The 23,725-nt window shown below is 44.0% G+C and overlaps 2 protein-coding genes across 9 annotated transcripts in view; one reads left to right on the forward strand and one right to left on the reverse strand.

Annotated features, from left to right (window-relative positions):
• Nucleotides 1-260: 260 nt before the first annotated feature.
• On the forward strand, nt 261-2,806 carry selenom (selenoprotein M). The gene is made up of 6 exons (XM_057032678.1): nt 261-397; nt 640-838; nt 1,386-1,421; nt 1,526-1,560; nt 1,678-1,756; nt 2,140-2,806. The coding sequence occupies exons 2-6, from the start codon at nt 743-745 to the stop codon at nt 2,368-2,370; spliced, it is 477 nt and encodes a 158-aa protein (XP_056888658.1). The 5' UTR covers nt 261-397; nt 640-742; the 3' UTR covers nt 2,371-2,806.
• A 112-nt stretch (nt 2,807-2,918) lies between these two features.
• The window catches only part of smtnb (smoothelin b), a 34,909-nt gene continuing 14,102 nt past the window's right edge, over nt 2,919-23,725 (reverse strand). Inside the window, exons 1-17 of one of the 8 annotated variants that reach the window (XM_057032506.1) lie at nt 23,476-23,617; nt 21,248-21,323; nt 18,176-18,509; nt 17,827-18,094; nt 16,839-16,890; nt 15,881-16,501; nt 14,474-14,547; nt 9,122-9,307; nt 8,827-8,902; nt 8,626-8,658; nt 7,695-7,874; nt 7,536-7,598; nt 7,361-7,445; nt 7,111-7,287; nt 6,898-7,024; nt 6,617-6,768; nt 2,919-4,300 (exon numbers count right to left, since the gene is read on the reverse strand). In XM_057032506.1, coding sequence (XP_056888486.1) covers nt 4,147-4,300; nt 6,617-6,768; nt 6,898-7,024; nt 7,111-7,287; nt 7,361-7,445; nt 7,536-7,598; nt 7,695-7,874; nt 8,626-8,658; nt 8,827-8,902; nt 9,122-9,307; nt 14,474-14,547; nt 15,881-16,501; nt 16,839-16,890; nt 17,827-18,094; nt 18,176-18,495 — 2,568 coding nt within the window. In that variant the 5' untranslated portion in view covers nt 18,496-18,509; nt 21,248-21,323; nt 23,476-23,617 and the 3' untranslated portion in view covers nt 2,919-4,146. Of the gene's footprint in view, nt 4,301-5,182; nt 5,362-6,151; nt 6,316-6,616; nt 6,769-6,897; nt 7,025-7,110; nt 7,288-7,360; nt 7,446-7,535; nt 7,599-7,694; nt 7,875-8,625; nt 8,659-8,826; nt 8,903-9,121; nt 9,308-14,473; nt 14,548-15,880; nt 16,502-16,838; nt 16,891-17,826; nt 18,510-21,247; nt 21,324-23,183; nt 23,448-23,475; nt 23,618-23,725 lie in introns of those variants that run through there. The other 7 variants (XM_057032505.1, XM_057032502.1, XM_057032504.1 and 4 more) reach the window with 7 other exon arrangements.

The following is a 23,725-nucleotide window of genomic DNA, read 5'->3' on the forward strand; positions in this document are numbered from 1 at the left end:
TGGTCATTCACGGTGTAGGTTAGTGAGGCTATGCTATGAAGTCCACTGAGTGAGTGACCGCCGCCTAGTGGCTGGTACGATGAAGTGTCCCGTACGCTGTGGACGGTAAATGGGAAATTGTTGACTTATAAAAGTCAGGGTCTTGAACGCGCGATACAACCATGCACCCACTAACAGTATTAATTAAAAGTATGCTATTAGTTGGAGACCGTAATCTGATCAGTTCTCGCTCTCTTTTTTAAACATTCCAGCCCCTCGGTTTTTCCTTCCTTTACAGCGGTTTAGACTTTATTGTGCAGCCTTTGCAACCTATAAAACCATGACAACGTAGAAGTCTGTAAAAGTCCACATCCCCAGCCTCACAATTACGTCAGCAGCTCTAGCTAAAGACGATCAGGTAAAATAAAGGCAAATAAAACCTTGACATTTTCTTCTGGTTTGATGCAATATCGCATTGCCTTGGTTTCGTTTTATTACCTACAATTGGGTTTCAAAAATGTCATAATAATCGTGGTGTTGATTGCGATCGCGGCAGATAACCAATGAGCGGCCTCTCCACGCCTCTAACAAAGCAACATTTGACGTGGCAAGAGGTCCGGACGTAACATCCGAGCGCATCATCTCTCCGCCTCTCCTCAGATCCAGCCACCTCTCAGGCCTGCTTCCAAACATCTCCAGGCTTTGGTTCCGGAGCCGAGCACAGGTCCGCGTCCCCCGAACCGAAGCGGAACAGCGTGGAACAATGTGGCTGATCGTGTTGGCAAGTTTCCTCCACTGCGTCTCAGCATACCAAGTGGATCTGAAGAAACTGGACGGACTCGCCAAAGCCAGAGTGGAGGTAACACAGTGTTCATTACGGAAAAGATCATTAACCGCCTTATTAATACTGACTGCGAGTATTAGGACATGGGCGTGAGTCTGCCGTCTCTCTTCGACAATTGGGGAAATAGATGGTTTTAAATGTCTTACGTGTCTGTGCATGACGCATGCGTATAGACCGCTTCACATGCACTCGCAGCTTTTCACACCTCGGATTGAAAAAGAGGAGAATGTACAGACAGATATTCTCTATTTTCAAGTCCCTGGGGACTGGGGGGAGGGGGGGTTAGCGCACAAATGAGGCTGTAACGTTATGCTTCTCTTTGTTAAAAAAAGTGGTTCTTCTCTTCAGGGTGTCATCAAATCTCTCTCCCCCCACAAAAGAAAAGCTCTGAGTTTACTATTACAGCCATACATGATACTCAATATGCCAGAATAACATATCCAGGGCGTGAAATCATCATGTGCAAACTCTTCGGCACAAATAGCAGTTAAACATTCAAGGGGGGGGAAATATTAATAGAAATGTAAGAATGCAACGTTTGATTGTTGGTTTTTCTCCCCAGACATGTGGTGGATGACAGCTGAACAGGCTCAGAGAGGCAGGTTACCATCTGTTATGTGACCCATGGGAGCGAAAAACAATAAAACACCATCTTTGTATGTATATTTTCACATGCTGGGACTGACTGTCGTCTGTGTGCAGGTCAAAGCCTTTGTGACCCAGGACATTCCTCTTTAGTATCCTTTCAAACTTGATACTGAACGATTTAAGGCTGCTCTAGAGAATATTCACAGGATGTTTCGAGAAATATTTCAGCGTTTTCTTTCTGCACAAATCCTTGATCGCAACCTCAGCCACAACCTGGTGATGAAGCACATTCCTGGGGCCGACCCTGAGCTTGTCCTCCTGAACCACTACTATGAAGAGCTTGATGTGAGATTCAGTTTTGTGCTGGTTTTGTCCTTTTTATATTACTTTATACATTTAATGATCAAGGTTCTCTCCAAAATTACTGAATGCATCGATTCACATACCAGATGCTGTGAACTACAATAGAATTCTAATGCATTATACATTTGACCACACGGGGGCAGTAGTCTACAAATTTATAATGGAGAAATTTGTTTTCAAGATCATACTTATTTTAAATGAGTCTGTTCACTCAGTGCTGCTCTGTATTATCCTCTTTAATATTATCAAAGTTTGTAGAAGTACCAGAGCTTCAAGTTGTATCAGAAAGGCTCCAGTACATAAGATCTGGCTCACTGCAGCCGTCAAATAAACATGTGTTTGTTTGCGTGTGTGTGTGCTCACAGAGGATCGCCCTCTCCGACATGACTCGCTCAGAAATCAACGCTTTGTTGGGGGAACTGGGTTTCTACAAGAGGGCTCAACCAGAGGATGAAGTGCCAGAAGAGTTCCGCTTCTCTCCTGCCAAGGACAGCCCGTTTAAAGACGAGGAAGCCTACAAACCCGCCACCTCCTCTCCTGTCACGGAAAACGCCTCCTCTGACCCCAAAACAGAAGAGAAGCACATTGACCTATAACCAGTCAACAAGAGAGAAGTAAATCTCTCACACATGACCAGCTGATTATTGAAGTTAGAAATTTCTGCCATGTTAAAACGAGGCCAGCAGATTGTAGATTAGCTCCTCAAGTCAGCACAAGCTCCCTAAAATCGTCCCGATAGTCTGTTATTTTTATTCAGCATTAATTTGTCATGTGTCCTCATTGTAAATGGAAAGACAGGAAATATTGGCATTTTGTACCATCGCGTGTCGCATCTTCTGCCTTCTCGCCCCCACTTGACCTTTCGTGTGTGTTGAGTTGTTCCCTACCTGCTGTGAAACTAAATGAAGCCTCGCGCTGAAACCTGCCAGGCCTGAGGCTGATGCTCGCTGTTCCGGTGGGTCGAACAAACACGCAGGAGGATTCAAGTGGAAGTGTTTCAAATCAATAAAGAGTGGGTGGAAAAAACCCCAATGTGTTGAATATTTGCTTTTAAGGGCATTTTAGTGAATGAGTAAAAACACATTGGAAGATCACGAGGAGGTCGTTTTTTTTAAGGTTTTTAGATAAATGGCGATTCCTTAAACTCGTTTATCAAACTGCTTTAATTCACATTTACCTGTGGTAAACAGAAACATGAACTCATGAACGCGTTTAAGCTCTTATATACATCACTCACTGTTCTGTAGAAAGTAGGTCTTTCAGAGGGCGGCAGTATAATGAATCTTAATTTCTACTTATCAGTACACAACTCCGGAAATGCATTTCCTTAAAATCAGATCACCCACTTTTACAAATGCAATAAAATTAATCAGTAATAACAATAAAAATAATCTTAGCCATGTGTTGGTAAATTTACAATTAGCAGATTATTATTATATATAAGACTCAATTTTCCTCCGAGACAGCAGAGCTCACGCGTAAAAGCAGAGAACAAACAATTAGACATTTCTAAGACATTTACTCAACCATAAATAAGGAGCCCTCTGAAAGAGCTGTGAGATTAGCAGGGCAAGACGCTGGTGCTGTGAGTCTTTGCAAACGTGGGGCCAGTTGTGTAAAACAGAATTCTCTGCATGTATATATATAAGAGGTATACAGGACGTGTACTTGTTTGTTTGTTTTTTTTTAAGTCTAAATATGTTCTCAGTAGCTCTGTAGATTAGAGAACAGTGAAAAGATTTTGAGTTGGACTGCAAAAACAGACCTTTGTTGTTTCCATTTCAACAGCAAAACAATATTCCTGTGCTAATACGGTACAGATACCAACTCGTAATAAATCACCATAAAAAGAATAACTTACAGAAAGTTCTTCAAGCAACCAAAGTTGGAAAAAGTACCTAAATAAAGACCAGATTTAGTGAAAATTACAGCATCATTAAGAAATCAGAATTACGCAAGTGTAGCATATAAAGTTGTAGGTATTAATAAATTAAAAGGGGAAATGCTAAAATATTTTTCCTTTCTCTCGCTGCTCTTTTTTAGTGACAGTAGGTGCACGTACCACCGACTTCAAAGCTTGATGAGCTGGAGTATATAAAAGTAATATTTAGAACCTGAAAAGGTAACTCGTAAAAACCGTAGACAAAAGTGGACCTTGTGTTACAAAACACAACTGAGATACAGTAAATTACACACGTCACCAACGCCGACAGAGATAATAAGCAAACTGGTAGACGGGCACACACGTGCACATACACACGATCCCCACCCCGTCTATCAGGGATGTGAACCTATGTGACCAGTCACGACATTATGAAGAGGAGTGGGGAAGGGGACGCCGCGAAGGGACCGAAGGCTTGAATGAGCACAGGTCAGAGGTCGCACGGCCGACCCATGGACATCTCGTGTCTGCGCAGGTGGTTGATCAGAGACTGTACGTAGGTGAAGACACACTTGGAGTCGGGTTTATTCCCCATGATCATCATGTCCTCCACCTCCAGCAGAGGCATGCACTTGGCGTAAGTCCTGTAAAGCAGAGCGAGATCGTGTTTACGGGAACACAAATGTACATATTTTAACATTGGCACCAACAAACTTCTGCAAAGCTCTGCTGAATTTATGTTCCAGTTAATCGCTTTCTATGTCCGATTCAAACTCTACTTTTCTACTTAATACTCTTAAATGCTTCCTACAAATAACAAAGAAAAGTCTAAACAGTTTAAGAGGACTGATGTGCTGCGGGAGTTATGCAGCAAACGACCACATGGTGGCACCATCTCCATATGCTGTAATCATCCTGCACAGGGACTGCAGTAACTGGGACGGCACCAGTATAAATCTTTTGGCATAAGAAATAAATGTCAGCGTCATAAAGTCTCTTTTGTCATCTAAGGCCCCGTGTCATTTGGCCTGTAAATATTGCTGTGCAATATCTTTAAAAGCTTTTACAAGCCAAGTGCATAAACACCTGTAAACACACGCTTGGTTAAAAAGTCAACGGATGAGCTTCCAGCGCAGGCTTTCCACTCTGCTTTATTTCCTTATTCCCCGGTTTGAAACGTTGTGATGCAGCAGTTCCTTTTAAAGTGTTGAGCTGCAGATCATCCTGGCTTTCTGCCTGGACACAGCCACACACGCGTGCATGCACGCACGCACGCACGCATGCACGCACCATGTTTGGTGTTTTGGACTTAAGTAGCTTAAGTTTCATTAACGCTGAGGATCAAATGCCCAAAAGTAGCCCATAAAGAAGTTTCCAGAAATGCTATATTTGTTTTAAGGTCTATCTGCTTTCAAAAACACACATTCAGACCCCCCCCCTCCATCCCAACCCCACCCTGTTTATTATTATAATACACCCCAGAACCAGAGTGTGGTTCCTATGTAGATTCCCCTCCCGTCTCTCACCATGGGTTCAAATTTAGATGGGGACGCGACTCTAGGAGGAGTTTTTGGTTTTAACCAGGCCTTTTGTCACCAGACCCCTGTAGAACTCCTGCAGGTACGTATACACACACTTCCAGTCTGGCTCCCTCATCTTCACCATATCGTCCACATCCAACAGCTGCGGACAGTCCAATAGTTTCCTGACCCCCGCACCCGGGCAGGTGGAGGGGGAGGTGGGAGGAGAGGAAGGAAAAGAAGCCCCAAACACAGTTGGGAATGGGGGGGTAGATAGGAGTGGTGAAAAGAGAGAAGAGCACACAAATTATGGACAAAGAGAGGAAAGAGGAGGGGAAAAAACAGTTGAAGCAGTGAGCAACCAAATAAAAATGAGGGTGAGACAAAAAGAAACACGAAAAGAAACAATTGCATTACATTCTCTGTGTTCACATATATATATATATATACCGTACATATATACATATCCATGAGTTGACATGCTTCATGAACATTATATTGACAGTATGTGGCAAACACACACAAGAACAAAAGGTCAAATGAGCGACAGGCGAAGCTCATTTAGCCTTTTTGTTTGTTGCCGTTTTTCTGTGCTCCTAATGACACAAAGCTTTCAAAAACTGTTCAGCTACAACAGGATGATGAATAAAACGGCAATTAATCTGCAAGAAAAACAGAGACAACCAATCACTGTGGGGAGAAAAACACTGGTGTGCAGAACTGGGTGTTTTTGTGCGTGTGGGACATCGGGATAACTGAGCGTCACGAGTGCAATAGTGAAGTGGGTGATGGTGCAACACAAAACTGGAAAGTGGGGCTGTAGCCGGGTGATACTAGTTTATATAGTAAACCTGACACAGGTGGGTGGGGGCATCACGGGTGTGAACGGGGTGATGCACAAAAGAAGGTGGAGACAACAAGATAGAGTTCAGAAAAGAGGGAAAATACTGGTGGAGGAACGGTGTCCTTTTTAACCTGTTGGCCTGGGGAGGGGTTTGATGGCTGGTTTAGAGCAGGTGGATGTTGTCGCAGGAGTTACTCATAATTCAGGACAAACGTAGACTGGAGGTTAAAAGGTGGAGTAATTAGAGGAGCGGTAGTAACGGGGCTTTCTCAGCCATTAGGTGGAAATGACACACCTGGGAGAAACAGGCAGAATTAACTCTGGAACATGACTGGAACAGCTTTCACATGTTTCTGATGCGTCTCTGAGACTCGAGCTTGAGCCGGCAAAGAGCCAAACTGAATAAAAGCTTGGAATGGATTTTTTTTTTAATAAAAGATTGAGAGAAGAAATATCAGCATCTTTCTGTTTCTCTTGATATTCTTCACATCCTCTGGCAAAATGTTGCAGTTTCTCCTGCGAAGTCGCTCAACACTCTCAGGAATGATACGGTTAGTTGAGGCCGACGGCCTGTCAAACGTCTCGAGCGTACTCACTCTGCAGCGCTGAAAGCCACCTCAAAGTTTTGCCGGCGGTTGCTGGGGCTCAGGGAGCTGTAGTCGAAGGCGTCGGGGAAAAAGTTGTGCACCAGGGCACAAAATGCCATGCCATTACTCCAGCTGGATGAGAAATTCTGAATATCCACATGCTGAGAAGGAAAACAGAATCAAAACGGAGGCAGCGCTAAGTTATGGAAACATTCCCAAAGCAGGAGTATATGATTAGCTGAAGGATCAGTGGCTGACATTAGACGCTAAGCCGCGGGCGCTCGGCTCACCTCATATGATCGGGTTTTGGCACGACACCAGTCAAGCAGCATCTGCTTGATGGAGTTTGCGTTGGGTACTCCGAAGCTGGTGGAACGCTGAACTTTGTTTACCTTGGCGACGGCCTGATTTCCAGGGCTGAAAACAAAGTTGGGTATGTATTAACATTTACCCGCTTTGACCTGCCGCTTTTCTTTTTTTGGTGGTCATCTGTTTATTCATACCCGCCGCCCTCCTTCTCCAGCTTCTCTATCATGGCTTTGCGGGCCTGCATGGCGGACGTCTTGGGCAAAGTCTGAGCCCTCATCAGCTCCTTGCGCCTCTCTGCCTGCCGTCGTTCGATGGCGGCCAGCCCGCCGCCGCCGCCACGAGAAGATGTGTCATCCTCGCGATCAAACACGCTGTGGCGAGACTCCGAAGAGTAAGTACAAACATGAAAATGTGGGAAAATTATAGTCTTTTTTTTACGCCTACCTGCCCACTTTTTTGCTTGTGTTAAAGGAGGAGGAGGAGGAGGATGAAGAGGTGAAACTGTATGACTTTGACTGGACCGTCCCTCCTGAAACAATAACACAAACATGCGCACACTGGTGATCCAACTATTGTAACTGATTTTTACTTAAAAATAAATTAACTGATGCCCACTTACTGTCTGTTTTCTGTATGTAACTGGCCTCCACAACAGTGCTGCGTGATGATCTGCTCCCATCATCTAAACACACAAATTCATTAATCAGTTTTATCAGGGATTATGAACAGAGCTAATGGCTACGTCCTCAATTTATTTTCTGTTTTTAAAAGTAACTACCACAGTGTGTGAAGCGGTCTGTCTTAGTGATCTGACTGAGGCTGGAGCCATCTGCCGACTTCTCCACCTTCCTCATCACCATCTCGCCTGCTCCGGCACCAGCGCGGCCCTTCTGTGATCGTTCTTCTCTCTGTTGCCGGAGCTCTTGCAGACGGGTGTCGCGCTCTTTTTCTCTCTGATCTGGGGTGGAAGAGAGCAGAGCACAGATGATGTCAGTGGAAAAACTAGAGGACAAGATGTCCTAAAACACACTGCCAGCACCTCATCTGACTGCCGCAGTAGGGTAAAGGTGGAGGATTATGGAGCTAAAGCTATAACTGTCAAATAATACGAACTGTACAAATAAAGAGAGTCAACAGACGGCTATCAACCCCTGTTTTTAATTACATTCAGAATTCTATGTCACCATCTGCACCACTACCTCCATTTTAATCAGACTGTGTTTATACAGTAGATGCGGTGCATTTTCTTTAATTTTGCTAGTTCTCATCACTTTCAGTGCAATATCTTCCCTAAAAAAGTATCCTTTCAGTGCCTACATATATTACTTATACAGCAATTACTTATATATTGTATCGGAATGTGACGTACAATTGAAGCAAAAGCTGAAAGGATTAATAAATTGTCAGTTTAAGGTATTTATAGGAAACATTTCAGAACATAAAAAAATGAAACAAATGGCCTTGAAAATATATCATCCTCAATGAAGGCAGTAAGAAAACTCCACAAAATGTTAAAACACTGCAAAACTTAACGTGCTAAACATGGTAGAATGTGCAGTGACTTGTCAAAGTCTTCACACAAAACACACACACATGCACATTTGCAAAACTCTCATAATCCATCTGCAGTGATTCAGTAACAACAGGCTGGTGCGTGAAAAAAGAGAACATCAGCTGTTAATGCACTCTGTATGCCAACCTCCCCCTACCTATTTCCTCTTGAGTACATCCCAGCCTGGCCTCTGAGAGCAAAACAGACGGGAAAAAATGTGGAAACCGCACATTTGCACATGATTTAAAGAATGAGTAGGAAAAAGATCACAGAGGAAAAAAATACCGCAACGTCACAAAAACACAAAATGCACATCTGTTTCATGTGGTCCAAGTAAAAGGAGAGCCTTTGCTGTTACCTCTCTTCCTCTTGCGTAGGTCTCTCATTGCTGCACGGATCATCTTCCTCTCTTCAAAGTCTTTTGACTCATCAAGCTGTGTCGCGAAAAGAAAAAAAGAAAAGTCACGAATGCAAACAAAGAGGTCATAGCTCGCAAAAACCCAAAGTGGCACTGCTTTATTTATGCATGCACTCCTAACATGAGCTGGGATGAATATAAATATAAATAACTGTCAAGATTTACTGCTAATACACTAACTTTCTAAACCTTTAGTATCATGGAGTGGTGCTTTTAAATCTTGGGTGCAAAGTACCATTTTGTCAAGGAGCTCCTCATCCTCTATTGCAGCCAGCTGTTCCATTGTCATTTTTCCAGGGTGCTCATCAGGTTTTGTCTGGGTGTTGGAGCCATTGGGAATAGCGGGGACGTGACGCGGCACCTGGACAGAGGGTGCCACTGAAAATACCGGCTCAGACGCCACGACGGGTTCCGTCTCCATCTGGGAGCAGAAACACAAACTAATGCATCAACTGGCCTTTGGAGATGTGAACAAAAGCGCATTGTTCCTCACGCTGCGAACATAATGAGAGTCATAGGCTCTCAAATAATCCCTTTTTACGGCCCACTCATCATATCTCGTTTCTTCCATTCCCTCCTGTCCTCTCAGAGGGTGACAGTAAGCACGTGTGTTTGCTGCTGCCAAGTTTCTGTTCATGGAGTGTGACTGAGGCGCACTGTCTAAACCATATTGAAATGATGTGAAATAAGTGTTTATGTGATGGGTATGTTCCATCGCTCTGGCTTAAAGAGTCAGACACATGCATTAGCTGATATAAACTTCAAGGAAAAACATTCAATCCATCTCCGGATCTCTGAGTTGTGAGCAGAACAAAAGAGTGAAGGAGCTGCCTGAAGAGTTGATGATGTAAAGATGGTGCCGACACTAGAGGCTCTGCATGTGCACTTCATGCTTTTGTTTCACTGAGCCTGAGTCCAATTTTAGCTCCAACATTTGGCTCTGATTCTATCCACTACTGGCCAGTACTCCTCTCCCTAGGCTCCCACCAGGACAGGTCTCACTGGGTAGGGCTGGTACCCAGCATGACCACAGTGCTGGGAGATTATGGGTGGTCACTGGTTTAAAGAACTTTCTGGACATGGAACAAATTGGACTGAGAGGCACTTGACCGACAAGGAATGTTTTGGGACCCGACACAGGCCAAACAAGGGCTCTCAGTCAGGCACTGAGGGGGTAATGCATGTGTGGTGAGAATGTTCTTTTGTTTAGATTTTCCTCTGATGGGTATAGGATTAATTCTTCAAGTAGGCTTAAAAATAGGGCACAGCATAAATGGATGTGGGAATTCTTATGTAAATAAAACATAAATCATATTTATACTGCAATGGTAATCTATGAAGACATGGTGAGGTATTGACTGGCAGATCCAGCTGTTTTTGCAGGATTAAATGGCAACATGAACCTTTGACTGCCAGATAATAGAAGATCATGACACAAATGCTCATTATCCTTTAAAATGTCAGCAGGATACTCAATAGCCTAACGTGATAACTAGGCTAAATATGCTATACTAGCAGTTACTAGGAGTTATAAAACATGAGCGTGTATCAGTCAGGGTGTTATGCCGATAATATACTGGATGTGAATGTGGTCCGGAGCGGCTTCGCTGCATGTCCGCTCCATCCTTCGCCAAAATACAATTTTGTCTAGGATCACGTAATATTACCACTTTGTACTGTATAAAACAAGCCACAAAAGGAGACATTATTTCAAATATTTTCTCTATCCAGAAGAGGAGGATACACATTTGTTTCTGTTCAGATTTGTGCGCCTCTAATCTGCATAATTCCATTATTTAAACTCAAATGTCGAATTGACAGATTATCTATTGTTTCTAAGGTTTCTTTTTTCATGCAAATATATTTCAAAAGTACGGCTCCCTTTGGAATAGCTGAAAATTACTCGCTCTAAACACGTGGGATTTGCTTTGAATGGAAACGAATTAGCACCGCCAACATTTCAGAGCGAAGATGCACCACAACCGCCCCCTCTGTATTTTAGGAGTTACAGCCCATCACAGAGGACATCATCAGGTAGTGATTCACCCTAGTCTCCAATCAGTCTATAGTGCATATCTTTGCACTGAGGGACGTAAAAGCGTTCCCTCACCTGAAGGTCATTTAACAAAGCAGGCACATACCAAAAGTTAGCCAGGAAGATATAATCAACTAATATTGCTATTGGAGGATGCAAACTGGATCTTAATGTCTGCAGGTAAAACTAACAGTAGCAGAGAACACTACCGTGCCGTCTTTACAAGAAGAGCTTGCCATCAGTGAGGGAGCAGAGAGAGAGCGCAGGGATGCAAAGGTAGGTGGGTGAGGGACAGGTGAAGGTGCTGGATTCTCCAGTTCGTTTGTCTCGGCAGACACAGAGTCTGACTCCTGGGAGTGGGATATAGACTCCTGATGTGAACTTGATGGAATCTCTACAAGAGTACGCGCTGGAGGGTCCTGCGGTGAACTGGCTGGGGAATCTTGCTGGCTGCAGGATGAATTATCATGTGTTTCTTCCAAGGCAGCACTCTGTGAGGTGCAGGGTGAAATATTAGCGGGTAGATTTGGAAAATCATTGGAAACAATTATAGTTTCACATTGACTTGGTGAGCTTTCCTCGCCGGCCAGGGAACTAAATGAGGGATTGGTTAACCCCATGACTTGGCAAAGTGTCTCCACTTGTCTCACAAGGGTTTCTTGCTGAATCCTGAGCCTTGCGTTCTCCTCCTGAAGCTTGGCAAAAGCTTCAGCCAGAGGAGCCACCTGAGTCGCTGTCTCCAGCAAACGGGAATCTACCTGCTTCCCAAAGGCCTGCAGATCACCATGAATCTCACTCACTGCACACTGTAGCATCAATTCAAACTTCCTCTTGCATAAAGGCTCCTCTTCATCCTCTGCCTCATCTTGAGTGAGTAAATCACCAATCATCTCCTCCAGACCAGACTCAGCACAGGCACTGTCTGGGCTGCCCAGAGCGTCAGCAGCCTCTGTGGCTGGCAGGAAGTCCAGGTTCACTCCAGGCATGGCCAAAGGGATACGCAAAGTCTAACAGTTGTGGCTCTTTCTGTCCCTCTGTCTGCACAGACAAAACACTGCGGGTGCTTTATACTCTTAGCAAATCTCCCCTCTTAAGTAATCAAACCCCAAACAGCCAATGAGCGTTCAGGGAATTCTGTTTCCAAGACAGTGATTGCTCCACCCCTTATTTCCAGGTGCCGCGGATCTATTTATCTCCTTTTCATTCCACTGAGCTGGTCAGCTCTGGGGCACCGGCAGAGGCCAGCAAGGGAGTGGTTACCACAACAATTTAGAAAACTTCCCCCTCCCTCTGACAGATTTCCTTTTATTTAGAGCCCTGTCCTTCACACTTGGGCTGGCAGACAGCAAAGGTTTACATGTGGCTCTAAGAGGCATAATACATTACTGCCCTATTCAAACTGCCTTCTGCCAAAAACCATCCAAGGTATGACCAGGAGGGTTTGTGTGATTAATGATCGGATCATGATGGATAAATAGTTTAAAAGATGACAGGGTACATGTAGTTCTAGATTTACTAAAGAAGCAAAAAGCTCTTAGTTAAATTTTTGATAAATGTAAAATTCTGCGAGTACTGACAAAAGGTCTGTTCACTTGCCCTGCTGTTACGATTTCAGAATTTAATTTACACCGGGTGTAAGATTCTCAGATGCTTCATTTATTTCCAGGTAAGCGCGTCGGTTTCGCAGAGGAATCATGCGTTAAAGCCAGCGAGGACACGGATCTCGTCTTACCGCGTGCGACATGGCTGGAGCACTTTACCCACAGTAACAGGAAGTGAGGGGGAAAGTTAAGGGTCATTTAAGAAAGGATGGAGAATTGCAATCCAAATTTCAGATTTTTTCTGAACTATGTGCAGCAGGGTGCATTCCTTGGTATCTTTTCCAACCAGCTGGCACCATGTGCTGCGGACCTGTGTGAAATCTTTGACACCCAGAGGGTTGGTTGGGGAGCCAGCATGTGTTGTGGATCAGCACTATGTTAACAATGAGGTCTGTATCCATCCGCAGGAAAAACTATGTCAATGGCTGTGGGCACTTTACCAGCGTGACACAGGGGTTGGCAGTGGAAATCTCTGACCACAGAAAAGCGACTGACTGAGCTGTCATCTCCGCAGTTACAGAACGGAGGCATTATTTATATCTGCGCTCAAGGCCGAGCTCAGAGGTCAGCAAGGAAAGACGGGAGCAGCTGTGATCTCTGGGATAATCGGCCTTCAATCTCACCTAGGCATCGACCAGCTATTGCCCCTGCAGTTGTAACAATGACTTCTCTCTGTAAAGCTAACAGCATTTAGAGGTTGCTGTTGTCTTCTTTACCCAGTAGTCTCTCAGAACCGCTGGTATTTATAGGTAGTCCACTTTGCAAAACTGATGCTATCAGCACCAACATGTTTTACTGGAACTAAAAGCATACCTCTTAAGGAAACTGTGGAAGTTTTAAGAGCTGAAAATAGACCACCAAAGAAAGTGCCAGGCCACCCAAACAGACGAAGGACCCCAGGAAGGGATATTAATGCTCTAAAGAAAACAGTAAACAACACCAAACAGGAAGAGATCATAACAGCTCAGGTTGCGCACTGTTGCCTTGATATTAAGATTCATTTGCATAAGATACATAATTACATCTACTCTATGCTAAAATGTACAGGGTGGTTACTATCTCATGCAGCACTGAAATGTGATTCAAATTAATTTAAAGAGAAATGTGGTCAGTGGGTGTTTGTATATAAAACCTGAAAATTGGAACATTCACATCTCTATTGTACATTAAATGTCTATATCTGATACACAGAGGTCTGACTAATGGCGAAAAGGTAATTCAAGGGTTGTATCAAACCCACAGCCGTGCGGATCTTCCTCCGAGTTCCAAATAAGAAACTCCCCGATTCCATGAGCAGACTAAAGCATACAAGCACGCATCCATTAAAAAGTAAACAGAACATCCCTTCACCTCACGCTCTGAATCCCATCCTCATGAAGATATTTCCTTTCATGGTGGAGCATGTCAGATATAAAATGAAGCAATTGGGAGTTCAGCTCTTCAGAGGTAAGACGGGTGAGGAGTGTTATGAACTCCCCCTTTGGGTTGACACACTTAGCGACCACGTTATACTTATTAAAAATGCCTAAATATAGCAGTGAGAGTTGCCTCTGTGGGTTCTTGGGGTCAAAGAAAACCTCATGTCAACATGTATTTTCATAGAGCTGAGAAATAAATAATGTGTATGGAGACAGACAGGTGTAATTTAGGAAACATTTCCTAGATAAATCTCAGGGGGTATGGCCTGAGCACCTCCCTCTCGCTGTCTCTCTCTCTCTCCTTCACATACCCTACAAGGACAGATGTGACCATCTACCCACTCTGTGTTTGATAAACATTGTTCTTCCCTTCTCACCCTCCTTCTCGTACACTCTGGCTGTCCCGGCTCACTCACTTTTAAAGCCTTTATAGGTGATTGCAGCGATGGATGCAGCAAAAGCGCGGTGGGATTGAAATGAGGAGCTGATTTGAATCACATCTATGATTGTTCATTTGCAAAGGCTGATTGTACCTTGATGGAGGAACCGGAGGACAGACTGGATGATGTGGTTTTGAATGGCGTTGCTCTGAGGCCAAGGGTCAACTCTGGAAAAAATACAGGATTTGTTTTATTAGTATTATTCTAATCTAGCTAGTCTGATGTCATATTATCATAATGTCACTTTTACGGAGTGAATGACAACAATAATGCCAAAATAATGTGACCATTTGTGCATGATCTTGTTGGCAGCAGTCCGGTACATAAGCGTACAGGGAAACGTAAATGTCACCACCTCTAAAATAAACAGGCCTTTTTATTTGCCTGCAAGTCATTATCCAAAGACATGCTGTCAAACACCCCACAATCTCACCGCACACACCTCTGGCCATAAAACTCAGGACAGAAATCACACCGGCGGACCACAATTCAAGACTCTGGGTGTCTGAGAGAAATTAGAAAGGTGTGTGCTCTAAGTCACAGAGGGATGCGCATACTCCCCAAAAAGAAGCCCAAAACTATTAAATTTAACTGAGCTGAAAGGCATGTAAATTGTGTACGAGCCCAGTGGAGCTTTAAAACGCCCCATAGGTTAGGACGCTGTGGACTGCAAGAGGTCCAACTTTGGTCTGAAAGAAACTGTTTGGGTTGGAAGTCCCAGTTGGTGAGAAAATTTGAAACGCACGATGTCTTGTTTGGACAGACTGTAACCGCAGCTGCTTCTCTGCTCACAACAGAAGTTCGGAGGCAGCCAAGGCTCGCGCTCTTCATGTTCTCAGTTAATGCAATGACTGAATCCCAGCCGGTGCTGCTTTCACTGCTCCGCTTTGATGTACTTGACATTATACAGAGTTACAACTAATTTAAAAACTAGCAGATTTTCTTGAAGGAAAAATTAGCTTCCATAATTTGACAGAGAATCTTTACATCACTTACTGAATAAAACACCATTTGTTTTTGTTTTTTTTACTGCAAGCTGATTCAGTTAGACATTTCACAGAACCTTTATTCATATTGTGCGGAGACAACCAGCTGCTTTCTACATTGTCCTAATATACTCTATTCTGCTGCGTACCCTGGCCCCTCCATCACCACACACCACAACAAACAAGCTTCAGTGCAACCATGCTGCTCCATATTCACTTGTGCAGGGGCTTTTCTTTCTGTCCAAATTCTTTATCACATCCCACTTGTTTCAGATTCCTCAGTGTTCATACGCCTCCCACAGAATCCGGGATTCCACCAGAGGACACCAGGTTGATGATATCAGATAAGTAATGATCCACATTTTCCATATTTAGATTTAACCCAGTGGGGTAAAGCTCCTGACATTGAGTCATAGGTTAATATAACAAAATTTCCCCTGCATCGGGTGCATAAGCACACAAAACTAAAGGCTGTTTTCAAGCGATGACTGCGTAATATGTTGAGTGATCTTACCTGCTCTTTGTCCCAGAGCATTAGTGGTGATGCGCGGCGTCATGTTGGTGATGGGGACAATATTGCCTCTAGTAGAAGGTGTAGAGGAGGCTCCAGCTCGCCCATCCTTGATCTCGACTGTAAGGAAAGTCTTCATGTCTTGGTCTGTTGCCTCTCCCTGGGTGACCTGTTGTCCAGCTGCTCTCCCTGGGGCCTCGTCTTCCTTTGACTGACTGGAGGCGTGAGCATCTTTTTCAGCTGGATGCCTTGTCCCACCCACGGAGTTGTGCCATTGGCCAGCAGAAGACAGAGGTTTGTTAGCCACACCTCTTGGCTGAGGTGTAGTGTGATTCTGGGATGTGGCGGAGGTGTGAGACGTGGAATCCATATGTGGTTTTGTCGGTCTGTCACCAGATGTGCTCCAGGATGCTGTTTTTGGTGTAAACAGCTCAGTAGCTCTTGACAGATTGGCCTGGCCTCCTTTGCTGGATACGGTACCATTCTTCAGAGGAGCCTTCTTCAAAGCTGGGACATTTGGACTCTGTGTGGCTTCTGTGAACTTGCGCATTCGATCTCGAACAGAGTTGGTGCGGTTGAATTGTTCCAGAACACCGTTTTTCTTCTCTGCTGTAGAGTCACAACCTAAATGTGAATTTTAAATCAAAGAGGGAAAGACACCAAGCTTAGATCTCTTCCACTCTTTAAATTTAGAACATTTAATCTCTTCCTTTCATCTTCTCCAAGACAAACTTCCATTTCTCATTTTCCCTCCCTCTCCAGATCTCTCCATCCCCTTTATTTTACAGGATGCATCCATCTCCGACGCTTCACTGTCTCACAGTTCCTACATTTTTAACAACATGACACTGACAGACAATTTTGTCCAAATACTAAAGAAACTTAAATTCTCTAATCAATTCTCTGTTTAACAAGTCCTATAAAAAATATCTGTTGGGATATTAGGTCAGAATTTTCTTACCAGAATCCTTTGCTTTGCCATTAGAAGCAGGCAGATCGCCGTTAGCTGGGAGCTAAAATGAAGGAGAAAAGAAACATGACAAGTACATCAACATAGAAACAGGAGTGTTTTACCAGCTCTGTGTCTAACAAGGCAGAAAACCACATTCATGAGGGGATCAGACGCTACATGGATGGCTGCAGGGTCACCACACACACGCACACACACACACACACACACACACACAGTCCCCAATGTGATCCGAAATACAGAATGAACCGGTTGTGTTTTCATTATGTAACTGTTGTGTTTGGAGTGAAGCAGTGGTCCCCGTTCTTTTTTTGGCGTGAAGGTCAAAATGGGCCCCAGAGTGTTTACATTATTTCCAGGAGAGCAAGCATGAGCATATATTGCACTGAACAATAAAAGAAGCCCGGGGCCAGCCTTGGATAAACACATTTAGTAAAGTGACATGGTGGCGTCATGGCGACCGGAGCCCCTGAGAAGGAAATGTTGCTCAACAGTTAACTGCTGGTGCCGAAGCAGCAGCTCCAAGCCTTCCTTGTTCTGTAGGATGAAGAGTCGCAGAACCTCTGGCCCATTACAGTGTGTCTTTGCCTCTCTGGCAGCAGGTAGAACTGACACGCTGCTGAGGTGAAGCAGAGTCCATCAGGTGCAGGGTTTATTTGTGTAGCTAAGTAACAAGTTCTCAGAGAACCTCGGTAGGATGTGTTTATGGATGCCGATGCGACCTGGTTTCACCCAAGAACGTAGCCTGTGCTCCCCTTGTCAGAGATACTAAGGAGATGACGGAACATAGGTTGCTGCGTGGCTCAACAGCCCACTCTAGTGGTGCAGTTCTGATAAACCCTATAATTAAAAAGTCTTAGAACAAATAACATAACAATCTATCTTATCATAACTGAATTTGGCATCTGAGCTCCCTGTCTTTATGTTGCAGATGCAAAAATAACAGCCAATAGTATGACAGAAAGGTTGTATACGCCACCTTTTGCTTAAGCAAATCAGTTTTTTCTTTGGCGCCGCCATTGAGAAGGCCATTAGGACGATGTCTCAGAGAGAAAACGGCACCAGCGGGCTGCTCTTGAATCGTGACTTGATCCTCGTTGGGCTGTGTCTGGATGCTTCTGCTCTCAGCTTCTGAATCCGAGCTGCAAGTGGAACCACTTCGCGCTACCTCCACCTCCTGTGTTGGGCCCTTCTCTTCTGAAGTCGTACTCCCACTGTGGCTGGATGCTCCTGAGTCGCTTCGTTTCCTGGACAAACCGATCAGATTAATTGAAGTGTCAGAATCAAATCCAGGTGCAATATTGGAGCCTAAGACATCTGAGCCCAACCTTGCCCTTATGTAGGAGTCGACACTTTGCTCCGATGCCCCGGAGTTGACCCGACTACGCTGTGAGGAACTTTGACTCTTGTCTGAGGCAGCGGAGTCTAGTCGGGCTCGGTAGGCTGAGCCAAGGCTTTTCTCCGTAGCCACACAATCCAAACTAGACGTGGAAAGCACAGAGCTCATGCTTGGATCTGAAGCAGAAGCTTCAGACTTTTGGCAGTGAGAAAGGAGGTCCGGCTCTGCAGTTATGGCCTCTGTCTGAGGATGGATCAGAAGAGATCCAGGCCCATCATCTTTCACCAGGTGATCAAGAACCAACACCATGCTTGAGTTGGAACCTGCAACAGAAAAAAAACAAGAATAAACAAGTCTCTCTTTATTATAACTGCCGTGTTATTGTTTTCTGATGCTAAATCTCAGTCTATCATCATTATTTTAAAATGGAGACACATTCCCGAATGAGTGAGGATGGTGGGGGGTTTAGATCGAGATGATGTAAATGGAATACTTTAGTTCAGTGGCGCCCCACGAGAAGTCAGCCCAAAAAATCTCTCCTGCAATCAGAGAGCAGGCACGTGGAGACATGAGGGGATGTGGGCATTTCCTCCAGACCGGCCTCAGTTCCTGAGCAAGATGTGTGAGATTGCGTAAGCGAGCGCACATTAAAGAGAGTGGTCCGAACGGTTGGTGGTACGAAAGTTAAAAGAAGGAAATGTGGTTGAAAAGAGGGTTGATGGATTTGTCCTCTTTTCCTTTTGTCTCAGAGAAACACATTCAAAACAAGGCCTTCTGCCCACATCTGGCCCCTGAGATACTATAGCAAGGGCCACTATGAATGTCTAAGGCCATGGGCCCCCACAATGGAATAAAGAATGAAGAAACACAAGATCCAGATTTGCAGTCCGACAAAATTAGACTAAATAGCAAAGTCACAAGTTATTCTGGGTCTGACAGGCGACTCTTTTGACAGAATTTTTCCACATTTAAACAAGGCTGATTTGGATTTTCACTCCTTCCTTCAAAGATTTTTTTATAAATGCTGTACAATAACTAATCTACTAACAAACCAGGTGATTACGTAATATGGCTTGAATAAAAACCATGATTGAGAAACACAATTAGGACAATAACTGGCTGCCATGTGTTTGTCTAAAATGGTCCGATGGACAGCAGCGTCTATCTAATGATGCAATCAAGCCGAACTCAATTACCGCTCAACTGTGGCTAAAGTAACAGCCAAAGTCCATCAGCCCTTCTATAAACCCTCGCACTATAGAAAATGGGCAGCTGCCATGCCCATTGTGAACAGATTTCTGGGAAAATCCCCCACTTTCCCTGTAACAACAGTTTGTATTTTTGCTCTCATGTGTCCACATCAATCAATCAATATCTACCCCATAAACAAAAGCCGACCATCCTTCTTTCCCAGGGAAGAGATGATCTGACAAAGATGTGTTTGTCTTTGCCCTCAACAGGTCAAGATAGGCTCTCACACTTTGGTGATAGAGACAGGGGACAGGTTTTCAGAGGAAGTTCCCTATAGAACACACTTACTACAGATGATTACAATATTTGATCTAGCTTGTAATGTAACATGTTTATGCACCCAAATGCAATAAAAGCTAATAAAGAAGAAAAGCCTTTAAAGATGTTGAAGGTAGTTTTCCTTGGTTCCATCCTTAGGATTATCTCATGACACATCAGCAGACTTTCAAACATGCCTCCATATTCCAGCTGTTACAGTTGCAGTTCTGGTGTGAATGAGCTGATAGTTTCGCATGACTCGTGTCCTGGTATCCTGGAATTTCTCCTTGTGTTTCAAAAGGTTGAGTGTGAACCGGAGTTACGGTCTAGACTCCAACGTATGCAAGTTTTTCTCTTTTTCAGGACATGAGACACACATTCCTTAGAGTCTCTGCAAACATTCAATTTCCAAAAACACAGCCCCTCCAGTTACAGCTCAGATTAGAACGTAGTACAGCTGGACAAATGGTCATTGTGGTAACTGTACTTTAAGTGTTTTTCATTGTTTGAAATGTATAGGCACGATTCTGCCGCACTCACAGCAAAAATAACCCACCAGTGACCGTCTTACTTGGTCTCGTATTTCCAGCCACTTTTACTGTCGCTACTGTGCATTACTTAAAAAAAACAAAAACAATGGCCCAGCCCGGCTACTCTGTCGTTTCCCAGCCACCACGCTTTGCATCGTTGTTGAATGGTGTCCACTTTAAAAGGAAATTTCCGCCTTTGCTTTTCTATGGTGGTCTTTATGTGTTGACCCAGGTTTTACCCTGGCTTAAATTGTAAGGCAGAGACAAAATAAGAACACCAGATGGTTTCTATGCCAAGACGGGTTATATATAAGCATTATTGCTTTTTTGCCATCTGCTTTATTTAGTAGAGGTGTGGTCGCCGAGTTTCCCCATTCTGTTTCTTCTCATAACCACCAACCACCACGTCCTGGTCCAGGAGGAGCACATTGGGAAGCATGTCCAAGGTGCTCCAGGCCACACAGAATGATATTGTTATGACAGCCAAGCTTAGGCCAGCTGACCAGAGATTAAGATGAAGAAAAAAAACATAGCCAAAGATAAGCCTGTTTAATTAACTGTTTTTGCTGAGGTTGGACACACACTATAGGATCATTTGTAACATTCATGACACCTCTAGCGTGTACTTTTCACAGTTTATAAGCCATTTATCGTCAGCCCTGTGCCTGCAAGGTTAAAATACACAAGTGAACCGAACACATTCATTGACCCTGAAGGCTTGCATTCATGCTACTTCATTAATGGTGGGGTTAACAAAATTACCTCACACTTTAAAAAAAACAAAGTTGTTGAGCCTCTGGCTTTGAGCAACAGTTAAAAAACTTCAATAAAGGAGCTTAAAGAGTCTGGACTAATATGACCTCCTGATCGCCACCTCAGGAGAATGCCTCCTTGAACTGACTTTTTTTTAACAGGCAGCAAAGAGGAAATTGCAAAGAGGCCTAATGAATGCAGCTTCAGAGAGATGGTCAGTGTTGGCTCCAGGTTCTAAGAGCATTTCTCCTCCTGGCTTGGCAACTCACCTCTTCTCTGCAGTTCCCTGCTTTGTTTTGCCTGGTGGCTGAGCAAATCCTGCTCCCTGCTCTCTTTCTCTGTCTCCTGCACAAAACAACAGAAACAGAATACAGGTCACTACATTTAGTTAATCAGTTAACTCGAAAAAACCTAGATTCGTTCAGCCATCATCTGCTCGAGATCAGGCTATAATGAGTTTACAAGAGGTCAGGTCAAAGGCTCTGGCCATGAGGACCATCCTAACAGCTGAAAAAGCAGAGATATGTTTACTCTTCTGTTGTATACATTTGAGAGGGGAAGAGGAGCGCCTTGTGTGCCACAGGAGTAAAGACTGCCGTCGCGCAAGGCAGCACTATGTTCTTTGCTTGGCTACCTTTACTAAAAGAATGGCTCCTCAGAGCCCAAACACACGTTCTTCAACTCAGTACCATATATTTCCTTAATACATGACACTCTGAGTCCAACTGTAAGGGAAAAATCTTTGGCACTAATAGCTGATTCTATATTTAATCTGATTACATGATTTGATAAATAACAATTTATAAGGAAAAAAAACAAATCAACACAATGAATAGCCAGAGAACTGATCAAACACAAGCTGGAAAGCTGGGAACTGAGAAACATTCCCTTGCTTCCAGGCTGATTGCAGAGCTGATCAGATCAGCCAGGAGACGCAGGCGCCAACAGGAAGAACTGAACCTAATCTTTTCACATAATGTAGTCAAGATAAGATTAAACAAACACAAGTAAAATATGGTTTTGTAGCCCTTATGTGGCTCCAGTGTCAAACTTTCTCCACTGATATATGCCCAGCCACAATCCAAAATAAAAATAGGTGTGACAAGATGTCACATAAAACATATGAAATGCTTTATGTGTCTTGGTGAAGTGGACACTCTGTCCACAGCAACAATAAGACTAGACTGAAGACACTACAGTGTAATAATGCGAGAGGTCACACACAAAGGGCACTCTCTAAGTGGAGTCACTCAATCAAAGAGTCACAGGGGGAGATAATTGTGTTTGAGCTATAAACACAATTAGAGAGGACAAGTCTCTGTTCACTCGCCCTCCTCTTCCAGACAGAAAGCCATCATTTCACAGCTCCCACTAAACCACAGGGAACATATTTCTCACAGACAGTCAGGCAGAAGGAGGGAAAAAAAGAAGGGAAGATAAAGTGGAACTGGAGATGGAGGCCAGAGCTGCAGACCTGCTGCCAGCCACCGTGCTGTCATTAGCGGCTTCCATCTGGCCTAAGCAGTTCAAACCTGGTAGAGTGAAACCGAGAGTAATGTTGTCCTGCTCCAGTGCTTCGCCCGGACCACTCTTCCCATCTGACCTCAAAGGCCCATTTTGTGTTGGAACCATAATTGCAAAAGCACAAACCAGTAAACACAAAAAACAACTGTCCTCTCCTGTGACCACAGCAAGGCGTGGGCCATCTGGATTCCTCTGATTCCTCAACTTTCAAAAAAATAACAATGAGGGAAAGACTGAGCCAACAATGAGATCAGCTACTGATCGACACTCCTGCTTTACAACCTCCAGTTTTCCATAAAGCTTAAATTCAGTGCTGAAGTTGCAAAGTCTCAACATTTCAGGGTCTCCCAAGTCTCCACGTGGAACCGGGAAGAAACCCGGTGGCTCATTTTCCATGACTGCAGACGGAGGAACCACATGCTCGGCTTACCTCCAATAAATGAAATACAGTAGCAGAAAGGGGGGAGCAATCACACTCACACACGCACTCTGCTGAGCCCTCAGCCTCCCTTCCATTTAACTCCAAGTTTATGCATCCAAGCCATCTTTCCACACCATTTCCCCCCCAAAAGTCTTTAAATCTTCTGTATTATTTAATACAGTTTTTAGACAGTTAACCCAAGACTCTTACTTGTTTGTGATGAGATCACAACTACACCAGTTGCTCACCCAACAACTCACCTGTGTTTGAGGTGAGGCAAGTTATTGTGCTGACTCCTGAGGAAAATAATGATCCAGGTTCAGGTCAAGCATAGTGTCAATGTCAGTATTCCCTAATTACTATAATTATTAAGACTAAAGAAAATAATCTAAAAAGCAATTCCTTCTGGGAGATGAGTAAAATAAAAGTCCAGTCTCTCTGTTCAGTGGAATAAAATGTGAGATCCAAAATGTAGATAAAACAACAAATGCAAAAGTTTAAAAAGAAACTTTGATCTGTGACAAAGGACAGAAAAATCTGAATGGCATTTACCTTCGCTTCACTTGACCGACTGCCCCCCTCTCTCTCAGCTGTAAGCCTCTTGAAGTCAGGACGTCCGTTACTCTGACTGGTGCTTTTCTCTCTCACTCACATCACACACACTCACATCTGCACACACACAACCACACACACCACCAACACCAACACCACACATAATACCAGCAGGCCACTCCCCTGACTTCCCTACCCTCCCATTCTCTCTCCATAGGGATCTGAACCCCCCATAAATACACACGTTTTT

Source organism: Takifugu flavidus, chromosome 5, assembly GCF_003711565.1.
Source record: "Takifugu flavidus isolate HTHZ2018 chromosome 5, ASM371156v2, whole genome shotgun sequence".
Lineage (NCBI taxonomy): Eukaryota > Metazoa > Chordata > Actinopteri > Tetraodontiformes > Tetraodontidae > Takifugu > Takifugu flavidus.